At 52.2% G+C, this 11,203-nt stretch overlaps 1 protein-coding gene across 1 annotated transcript in view; it reads left to right on the top strand.

Moving 5' to 3' along the window:
- The first annotated feature begins 3,923 nt into the window (after positions 1–3,923).
- FBXL18 (F-box and leucine rich repeat protein 18) overlaps positions 3,924–11,203 on the top strand; it is a 36,393-nt gene continuing 29,113 nt past the window's right edge. The window contains exons 1-3 of the mRNA XM_079953796.1: positions 3,924–4,065; positions 5,911–6,111; positions 6,682–8,231. Of these exons, the coding sequence (XP_079809922.1) occupies positions 4,048–4,065; positions 5,911–6,111; positions 6,682–8,231 (1,769 nt within the window). The 5' untranslated portion in view covers positions 3,924–4,047. The remainder of the gene's footprint in view (positions 4,066–5,910; positions 6,112–6,681; positions 8,232–11,203) is intronic.

Genomic DNA, 11,203 nt, shown 5'->3' with positions numbered 1-11,203 from the left:
CAGTTTGGTCAGGAGGAGAATTTGCTGGTTCCTTCAGATGTTGGTCGTATGTGTGACCACTTAAAGGTAAAGGGACCCCTGATGATTTGGGTTGCGGCGCACATCTCGCCTTATTGGCCAAGGGAGCTTCTGGGTCATGTGGCCAGCATGACTAAGCTGCTTCTGGCGAACCAGAGCAGCGTACGGAAATGCCATTTGTTGTTGTTGTTTAGTCGTGTCCGACTCTTCGTGACCCCATGGACCAGAGAACGCCAGGCACTCCTGTCCTCCACTGCCCCCCGCAGCTTGGTCAGACTCATGCTGGTAACCTCGAAAACACTATCCAACCATCTCGTCCTCTGTCGCCCCCTTCTCCTTGTGCCCTCCATCTTTCCCAACATCAGGGTCTTCTCCAGGGAGTCTTCTCTTCTCATGAGGTGGCCAAAGTACTGGAGCCTCAGCTTCACAATCTGTCCTTCCAGTGAGCACTCAGGGCTGATTTCCTTCAGAATGGAGAGGTTTGATCTTCTTGCAGTCCATGGGACTCTCAAGAGTCTCCTCCAGCACCAGAATTCAAAAGCATCAATTCTTCGGCGATCAGCCTTCTTTATGGTCCAGCTCTCACTTCCATACATCACTACTGGGAAAACCATAGCTTTAACTATACGGACCTTTGTTGGCAAGGTGATGTCTCTACTTCTCAAGATGCTGTCTAGGCCTGTCATTGCCCTTCTCCCAAGAAGCAGGCGTCTTTTAATTTAGTGGCTGCTGTCACCATCTGCAGTGATCATGGAGCCCAAGAAAGTAAAATCTCTCACTGCCTCCATTTCTTCCCCTTCTATTTGCCAGGAGGTGATGGGACCAGTAGCCATGATCTTCGTTTTTTTGATGTTGAGCTTCAGACCATATTTTGCGCTCTCCTCTTTCACCCTCAATAAAAGGTTCTTTAATTCCTCCTCACTTTCTGCCATCAAGGTTGTGTCATCTGCATACCTATTTATCTACTTGCACTTTGACGTGCTTTCAAACTGCTAGGTTGGCAGGAGATGGGACCGAGCAACGGGAGCTCACCCCGTCAAATAGCCAAACTTCTGATTGGCAAGCCCAAGGCTCTGTGGTTTAACCCACAGCTCCACCCGTGTCCCTTAGTCCTTCCCTTAAAGATAGGCCCTCCTTGAGTGACGTCAACTGCCAATGGACATTTTGAGATGCAGCTGAGCAACCTTAGGGAAGCTTGGCAAACGGTGCCAGCCTGGCAATATGGGCCCCTCTGCAATGCCTGGAATCCAGGGTGCACTGCTTCTAACGGGAGTTGAAGAAATTAGTTAATGGAAAGCCATTGATCCGATTCCTTTCTAGCTGTCTTGAAGGAGCCTTTCCCACTTTACGTGTACCTTTTGCTGGAATCCTGTTCCTCCTTCCTTAGAGATGTGGGGCTGTTTTCAGTCAAGGTGTTTTGAATAGCAGGTGCTATTTAGAAGGGATCCAGTGGATTCATGGAGGAGAGGAGGTCTGTTGATGGTTACTAGTGAGGATGGCGCTCTAGAGATCTCCAGGTTCAGAAGCAGTGGATCTCTGGGCAAGGTCCCTGATACAGTAATGGGTTTTGCAGACAAGCTCCTGTGAGCGATGGGGTGCTGGAAGAGGAGACGGACCTTTGTTCTAGCAGGGCTGATCTTGCTCTCCTGAAAACTTCCAGTAGCGTTTACCTGAATGAATTGAACCGAGGAAATGGGGTGTGTGTCTTTCTCACTAGCAGTTCTGCGAAAAGGATTTACAGTACAGATGGTTCTTTAAAGCGAGCAGAGTGTTTCTCCCTTAATAATAATGTAACGCTAGAACTGATGGGCACCCAAAGAAGATGAATATTAGAAGGTTCAGGGCAGAGAAAAGGAAGTCATTTTTTACCTAGAGCAGAGTTAAAACTTTGGAACTCCCTCCCTCAGGAGACAGGGATGGCCACCAACTTAGAATCATAGAATCGTACCACTGGAAGCGACTCCCAGGATCCTCTAGTCCGATGCAGGAATTTCAACTAAAGCATCCATGACAGATGACTGTTTAAGGTAAAGGTAAAGGTACCCCTGCCCGTACGGGCCAGTCTTGACAGACTCTGGGGTTGTGCGCCCATCTCACTTAAGAGGCCAGGGGCCAGCGCTGTCCGGAGACACTTCCGGGTCACGTGGCCAGCGTGACATCGCTGCTCTGGCCAGAGCCAGAGCCGCACACGGAAACGCCGTTTACCTTCCCGCTGGTAAGCGGTCCCTATTTATCTACTTGCACCCGGAGGTGCTTTCGAACTGCTAGGTTGGCAGGCGCTGGGACCGAGCAGCGGGAGCGCACCCCGCCGCAGGGATTCGAACCGCCGACCTTTCGATCGGCAAGTCCTAGGCGCTGAGGCTTTAACCCACAGCGCCACCTGCTAAGGCTTGGCTGAGGCTTTAACCCACAGCGCCACCTCCTAAGGCTTGGCTTCCAGACCCTTGATCAACCTGGATGGCTTGAAGAGAGGTTTAGACAAAATCATGGAGGAGAGGGCTATGATGCCTATGTCCTGTGTCCACCGTCAAAGGCCGATATGCCTCTGAATACAGACAGCTCAGTTAATAATAATAATAATAATAATAATAAATTTTATTTATATCCCGCCCTCCCCAGCCGAAGCCGGGCTCAGGGCGGCTAACAACAATTTTGCGGGTTCAAAGTTGCGGGTTCGATTCCTATATGGAAGAGCTGCCTATTCCTGCATTGCAGGGGTTTGGGCTACATGATCCTGAGGGTCCCTTCAAACTCTAGGATCCTATGACCATATAAGCCTAGAGGAGGGATGCACTTGGCCGCCACACTACAGTTCCCATCCCTCTGGGAGAGGCAGGAAGCGCAGCCCTAGCCATGTCTGCTCAGAAGTCAACCCTGCTGAATTCTGAGCGGAGTTGGGATTTCAGCCTCTGCTGCTGTCCTTAATAATCCATATTTGCTGCAAGGAATTTAAGAGCCCTGCTGGAACAGGTGAAAGGTGTGCAATGCAGTGACCAACCAGAGTCCACAAGCACAATTGCACTCTTGCTGTTGCCCCACAGCAGCTGGTGTTTGGAGGCCCACAGTCTCTCATCTGGAGGTAGCAAACACAGCCATCATGACTTGCAGCCTTCCCAAAGAATCTGCCAAGTCCTCCTTTTAAAGCCACTGAGGTCCGGCACAGGCTCTTTCTTTCCTTGGAAGTTTTTAAGCAGATCTCCATCTGCCAGGGGATTCCTAGATTAGTAGAGGTGGAAGGGCTCTCGAGGGTCATCTAGTCCGACCCCCTGCAATGCAGGAATCTCAGCTAAAACGTCCAGGACAGATGGCCCCTCCAAGCTCTGCTTAAAAACCTCCCAGGAAGGAGAGGGAATCCATTCCGCTGTCAATCAGCTGCAATTCTTGAGCTGCAATTCCCGCATTGCAGAGGGTTGGGCTAGATGACCCCGCGGGGTCCCTCCCAACTCTACAGTTAGGAAGTCAGGCCTACCTCGCAGGGTTGTTGTGAGGACAAACGGGGAGAGGGAGAGCTATGGACGCCGCCTCGGGAGGAAGGTGGGACAAGTATGCCCTCAAATAAAAATAAATGCAAATAAAAGCAGGCATGTTTTGGATAGCAGCCTAAAATCAAGAAATCTGAGGGCCGGCTCTTTTTGGCCTGCCAATGCCACTCCCAAGATGGCGTCCGGGACACGATGGTCCCCCCACGAAAGACAGGGAGGCAGAGAGAGAGAAATAGACGGAGACATCACGAGGAACACAGAGGCAGAAACTCTATTCCCGCGCCAGCGCCGGACGGAGGCGGAGAAGCTGGAGAAGAGACGGCTCTGAGGGGGGGGGCGGACCTTCTCAAGATGGCGCTTCCGCTTTCTTCCGCCTCTCCCCAAATGGCGCCTCTGAGGCGGCCGGAGAGCGGAAGTGAGGTCAGGAGCGCGCCGGAAGCTGCTCCGTCCTGGTCTCCGCCGGCTGGGAGGCTGCGCGTGAGGAAGGGCCGGCGGCCGGGGCAGAGGCGGAGGCGGAGGCGCTTTCGGAGGCCGAGGCCCGCCGACCATGGCCTCCCCGGGAGAGGTAACCCCGCGGAACGAGGCGCGGCAGCATCAGCCAGGCCTGGGTCTCCATGGCAACCCCGGCTCCCTCGCGTGTCCATGGCAACCGCTCCCAGCAGCTCCTCCCGGGGGCGAACGTCTGAAGCGGCCCGGTCGCGTGTCAGGGGGGGAAGCGGCCCAGTCAGTGCCGCCTGCTGCTTGGCAGGGAGGGAAGGGGAGGGTTCGGCTCCTCGGCGCTTGCTAACTGCCCCCCCCCAGCCGGAGAGGCTGCACTTATTTCTGTATTTCATCTGTTTCATAAAAATCCAGAAAACATCGCAGGATCCCAAAGGGGAAGCTTCTATATGCGGGTGGTTGACCTTTATTAGCACGTTTGCAGCTCTCCCCGGCGTCCGATGTGGTGCCAGGCTGGGCTGATCCCCCGCCCCGAGGTGCCTGCTCGTCACTGCTGGCTTTTCCCTGCCTTGCTGCCTTTCGGGTCTGATTTGTATCACTTATTAGCATTTCCATGAATTAAAGTGAGAGCAGGTAGGACAGAGGTTTCAGCCTCTTGAATCTCAAAGTGCAGGCAGCAGCTGCTATAAGGTAAGGCTGCAGAGTTCATACCCCCCCCCCCAAGACAATTGCATGGGCCTTAACCTGGTGTCGAAAGTTGGGGGCAGCTGGGCCTGAGCACCTCTGTTTCGCTCTGACAGGCAGCTACTTTCCAGCAGGAGTGGGTGATCTCCAGATGTTATTGGGACTCCCATCAGCCCCAGCTGCGCATGGGAGGGGTGGGAGAGTTGCAATTCAGCAATATCTTGGGGGGGGGGGTCCCCCACAAATGTTCCCCTACCCCTGTTCCAAGGCTGAGGCTTCTGCAGCTCTGCTTCCTGAGGCAATTCTAATGGTCATTCAAAATGGGGCCTCTTCTATGCAGAGCAGCTGCACCACCCTCTCAGCTGTGCCCCCCCTCCCCGGTCTCTCCCAGCATTGTAACTTGAGATCTTGGAACTAGAGGTGCAGCCTGCACAGCCATCCATCATCCCCTGCTCAAATTTGTGGTAGTTGACCAATTCCCACCTCTCCTCCCCCCACCACTTATATTTCATTCTACTTTCTCTTCATCCACAGCTGTGGTCTTGCCCTAACTTCCTTCCTCACCACTCTTCTTCACCCCTCTACTTCAATTTCGAGCCTTTCCCCCTCTTCCCCAGCTTCTGGTCTCCATCCATCTCCTTCCTATGGGGCCTTTCCTTCTATCCACTGTCACCCTCCACACAGCAGACCCTCACCACTTTTGGTTCATAGCCCACCATTCTCTCACAGACCAGTTTTTAAGTGCCTTGAGTCAGGTGTGGTTTTGCACCCGGGAGGAACTGGAGGACACAATCCCCAAGGGCCCTAATTCAGGCCTGGTTCAAGCATACCTATGTGTCATTTGGCATCTCGAGGCCTGCTGGCTCACAGTGGGCCTGTGATCTTCACTCCCTTGGGAACTGTTGTATTCCATTCACATGTACAAGATGTTAACTTGACGACCTTTCATTCATATTTATCCACTCAACCGTAAGTCACCAAATATTGCAGCAGAGAAAACTTAAAAGATAACGTTCACACATTGTAGTCATCAGGTTATAAACATGCATGTGTGAACAAGTTTCCAGCATTTCCAAGTTGATTCCTGTATTGCTCTTTTCTCGATTTTGTTCTTTACTCTCCTGCTCTCTCCAAAATCCCTGCTTTTCTTTTTTAACTGGCTTGCAGGTTTCTTCACCAGAAAACCCGTCATTCCATATGCTCTCCTTCAGACACATTCTCGTCCCCAAAGGAATCTGATTTCTGTGTCCTGAGCTCTTTTGCTTTCTCTCTGTGTCTCTCTCTTCAGGAAGTGACGAGCGATGAGAGTGGAGAGGAGAGCAACGCTATGAACTTAATGGAGTTCTCGGATGAGATCCTTTTGCACATCCTGAGTTACACTCCGGTTTCAGACCTTGTCCTGAATGTCCGAAGAGTCTGCCGGAAGCTTTCTATTCTTAGTCTCGACAAAAGCCTTACCCACGCTGTGACCCTGCATAAGGACTATCAGGTGAGGAAGAGCCTTGAGGGAATCGCAGGATGTGGATGGAGGTGGGAGGGATACTTGTTCTCAGGGATACTGGGTTTCAGTGAAGGGATTCAGTCCCTAGTGTACATCAGGGTGGAGAAGGTGATTAGTATTTTAAGTGAAAAGGCACCATGGAGAAGGTGCTTCCTGGGTTTAGTGTAAGAAAATGCTTTCACTTGTCTTTATTCTGGCCTCAAACAGGGTAGGGGGTTTGCTATATGGCTCTCTCTAGCAGAGAGAGTGAGAGAACAGGCTCAGTCTGACACTTTTCAGGACTGCCCTTAACTTCACCATCAGTCTCTCTCCCAACCTTTCTTTCCCTCTGGCTGTTTCTTCAGTCTGAAGGTTAGCCTAGCTCTCTGAACACAGTGCAGGGTGATCTGGCCTTCCATGCTGAAAACACTGGAAGCTAACCCTAACCCTCAGCTGCTTTCAAAGAGAGCCCTGTAAAGAAAGAGGTCTCTGGAGTGTCTCTTCCTTCACATCGAAAGTGGTGCTGGCTCCTTTTACAGATCGCTAACGTATATTTTTGTTTCTGCCTGTTGCACACAGGTGGACAAGGACAAGGTGAAGCAGCTCATGCGGGAGATTGGCAAGGAGATTCAGGAGCTGAACATGAGCGGCTGCTATTGGCTGCCCGGCTCCACCATCGACCAGGTGACCCGCTGCAGGAACCTGGTGAAGCTGAACCTGTCCGGCTGCAACCTCACCTCCCTCCGCCTCTCCAAGATGCTGTCTGCCCTGCAGCACCTGCGCTCCCTGGCCATCGACGTGAACCCGGGCTTTGACGCCTCCCAGTTGAGCAGCGAGTGCAAAGCCACGCTGAGTCACGTGCTGGAGCTCAAGCAGACCCTGTACACGCCCTCCTACGGGGTGGTTCCTTGCTGCACCAGCCTCGAGAAGCTGCTCCTGTACTTTGAGATCCTGGATCGGTCGCGGGAGGGCTTGATTATCTCTGGCCAGCTCATGGTTGGCGAGAGCAACGTGCCTCACTACCAGAACCTTCGGGTCTTCTACGCTAGGCTGGCGCCCGGGCCGGTCAACCAGGAGGTGGTGAGGCTGTACTTGGCGGTGCTGAGCGACCGCACACCCGAGAAACTCCACGCCTTCCTCATTTCTGCCCCCGGCGGCTTCCCCCAGAGCTGCGCTGTGAAAAACCTCTTGGACTCCATGGCCCGGAACGTGACGCTGGATGCCTTGCAGCTGCCCGGGTCTTGGATGAATGGCTCCAGCCTCCTCCAGCACTTGAAGTTCAGCAACCCTGTCTACTTCAGCTTCAGCCGCTGCAGCTTGTCCGGCAGCCAGCTGGTCCAGAGGGTCCTCAATGGCAGCAAAGACCTCCGCAGCTTAGTCAGTCTGAACCTGAGCGGCTGCGTCCACTGCCTGTCTCCCGACTCCACGCTGCGGAAAGCGGAAGACGAAATTGACAGCAGCATCGCTGAGACCCTCGTCGCCTCCTGCTGCCACCTGAGGCACCTGAACTTGTCGTGCGCCCACCACCACAGCTCCGAAGACTTGGGCAGGCACCTGTGCCAGCTCCTTGCTCACCTGAAGTGCCTCCTCTCGCTGGCCTTGCCTGTCTGTTCCATCGCCGACGTGAGCCCTGTGCCCACCGACAAGCCGTCTGTGCAGCCGGCGACCAACGCCACCTCCCCGGGTTTTGGGAAGAAAGTCCGGATCGGGGTGCAGACGTATCCGCGGAACTGCTTGGAGCAGGGGAATTCCAGACCCCAGCCCTCCGTGTTTTGGACCCTGCTAGAAAGCCTTCCCTTTCTGCAGCAGCTGGAGCTGATTGGGTCCAGCTTTTCCTCCGCCATGCCGCGGAACGAGCCGGCCATTCGGAACTCGCTGCCTCCCTGTGGGCGGGCCCAGCACGTGGGGGATGCCGAAGTGGCCGCCATTGGCCAGCTGGCCTTCCTGCAGAGCCTCACGCTGGCCCAGCTGCCCAATATCCTCACAGGCTCTGGGCTCGTTCACATTGGGGCCCAGTGCCAGCACCTGCGGACTCTTTCCCTGGCCAACCTGGGCATGATGGGCAAAGTGATGTACATGCCAGCCCTCGTGGACACGTTGAAGCACTGCAGGTGTTTGCGAGATCTCAGGTGAGGGCCTCAGGTGAAGCAGAGGTGGGCCAGCTCCTGAATTAGCCCAGCACTGTTGCCTTCCCATCCCATCGCTGCAGGGAGAGATCTCTGGCACCTGGGGTTTCTTTTCTTCCTGGCAAATGAGGTTGTGTGCTGGGTCATTTTGGTTTTTAGCTAGGCGGAATTCCTAAAGAGGCAGAGGGCCTACGACTCAGGCAGCGTTAGAAACTCAGATACACAGTCATGGGAAAAAGAAAGCCTTTGAATTCTGTGGTTTTACATATCAGGCATCGTAACAATCCTCTGTTCCTTTGTTGTTGTTGTTGTTTAGTCGTTTAGTCGTGTCCGACTCTTCGTGACCCCCCTGGACCAGAGCATGCCAGGCACTTCTGTCTTCCACTGCCTCTGTTGGAAGGAAGTGATAATACTTGGCCCCTTTTGATGTGGGACATTGTTTTAAGAAAGTGAGGCACTGGGAGAGGTAGCTAATGAATAATCTGTACGTAGCTAGTAGCAGGCAGGCAGTCAGGCAAGCCACACAGGTTGTTGTTGTTGAGTTGCGTCCGACTCTTCGTGACCCCCTGGACCAGAGCACGCCAGGCACTCCTGTCTTCCACTGCCTGCCACAGTTTGGTCAAACTCATATTGGTAGCTTCGAGAACACTGTCCAACCATCTCGTCCTCCGTCGTCCCCTTCTCCTTGTGCCCTCCATCTTTCCCAACATCAGGGTCTTTTCCAGGGAGTCTTCTCTTCTCATGAGGTGGCCAAAATCTTGGAGCCTCAGCTTCAGGATCTGTCCTTCCAGTGAGCACTCGGGGCTGATTTCCTTCAGAATGGAGAGGTTTGATCTTCTCTTGTTGCAGTCCATGGGACTCTCAAGAGTCTCCTCCAGCACCATAGTTCAAAAGCATCAACTCTTTAGCAATCAGCCTTCTTTATGGTCCAGCTCTCACTTCCATACATTACTACTGGGAAACCCATGGCTTGAACTATACGGACCTTCTCTGTTCCTTAGCAGGTCTTAAAATTTGGTAAATACAACCTCAGAGGAACAACAACACATGACATATTACACCATGTCATGATTTATTTAACAGCAATAAAGCCAAATGTATGTATTTACCTACTTAATTTATACAGCAGAAGTATTCTAGGAAGCCAGCGTGGTGTAGAGTGTTGGACTAGGACCTGGGAGATCAGGTTTCAAATCCCAACTCGGTCAGGAAGCTAACTGGGTGACTTTGGAGTCAGTCACAGCCTTTTAGCCTACCTCACTGGGTCGTCGTAAGGATTAACTGATGAGTGGGGTGAACTGTGTACTACTTGGAGATAAAGGTGGGCTTCAAAGGCAGTGAATAAGCCCTTCTGCTTACCTGCTTAAGAAAGCTGGAGACCTCCGTGTGGTTGCAGTTGGACACAAAACATGCCTGGCACCTGGGGAATTTATAGCACTGGACTCGGGTAGAAGCTGCAGGTTCCCTCCCTGGTACATTGACTCTAAAGGCTCTTGGTCATTAGTCCTGGAGATTACCTTTGCCTGACGCCCTAGGAAATCGCGGCCAGGCAGAGTCGTTCGTTTGGGCTAGATTGGTATGCGCTAGATCAGGCATATCATATCCAACTCTATAGAGACTACGATCTACTCCCAGTGTAATAAAACTGGCAGTGATCTACCCATTGTCATTGCCCATAGTTGTTGAGCTTTTTTTGGGAAGGGTTGCATTAATTCGCTCACCAGTCCGTAGCCCTCCCTCTTTCCCCCACTCAGACGCCGGCAGCAGCAGCGATTGGGGTGGGTAGCGATCGCTCATGAACAGGGGTCAGCAACCTTTTTCAGCCATGGGCCAGTTCACTGTTCCTCAGACCATGTGCTGGGCCAGACTATATTTTGAAAAAACACACGAATGAATTTCTATGCCCCACAAATAACCTAGAGATGCATTTTAAATAAAAGGACACATTCTACTCAAGTAAAAACATGCTGATTCCCGGACCGTCCGCCGGCCAGATTGAAAAGGCGTTTGGTCCACATCCAGCCCCCGGGCCTTAGGTTGCCTACCCCTGCTCATGAAGAACCGGGCGAGCTCTTCTTTAACTCCCACGATCGACATGGAGAACCCTCGCGATCTACCTGTTGATCGCGGTCGATCGGTTGGACATTGCTGCGCTAGATCATGGGTGAAGGATGCAGTGGCCCTCCAGATGTTGTTGCCCAACTCAACACAGCTAGTCGTTGGACATTGCGATGGGATATGCAGCCTGTGAACATCTGGAGGAGGGAAGAGGCCAACAGGCTCACTTGGTATAAGTAGAAAGCCGCTTCGTGTGTTTGCAATATCAAGGGGGAAGGCTAGAGAAGGAAGCAATGGACGTTCACTATTCAATTTACAGTTAACATAAAAGGCTGTCAGCTCATTGATGAATTTGTAGTTGGTTGACCAACTGATTAAAATGCTGGTGAGTTTGCTTATCACCCAAATTGCAAGGTGGGTGCCTTCCGGAGACATGGAAAGGAGTTTAATGATCAAAGCATCCCTGCATTGTTTGTAGCAAAGGCCATTCCTTGTTTTATTCCCCTCCCCCTGCTTTCCCCCCCAACCTAATGAAACAGAAAGAAAAACCGAATGAACTCCCAGGCCCATTGATAATAGTTGGCCTTCGCTGATTAATACACCACAGAGCCAATGGACTCAGTGTTCTAAACAGAAAAAAAATATTTTGATACAAAAGAGGATAGTTTCAAAGCAACTCCCTGGGGGTGGTGTCTGTCTGTGATTCACCCTGATTCTCAACCCGTTTCTAACTCTGAACATTTAAACAGTGATATTGTCAGGGCTTGAAAACAAAAAAGCATATTCTGATGACAATAATATGGCAACAGTGTCACCTGGTGGACGGGATGCTGTACTGCAAAAATATTTTCTGACCATTTACTGTTGTGAGTAACTTAATGTCATGGAATGGTTGAGTTGGAAGGGGACCCTGAAGA

Source organism: Podarcis cretensis (assembly GCF_951804945.1).
Source record: "Podarcis cretensis genome assembly, chromosome: 14".
Lineage (NCBI taxonomy): Eukaryota > Metazoa > Chordata > Lepidosauria > Squamata > Lacertidae > Podarcis > Podarcis cretensis.
This window is presented reverse-complemented; position numbering and strand designations above follow the sequence as displayed.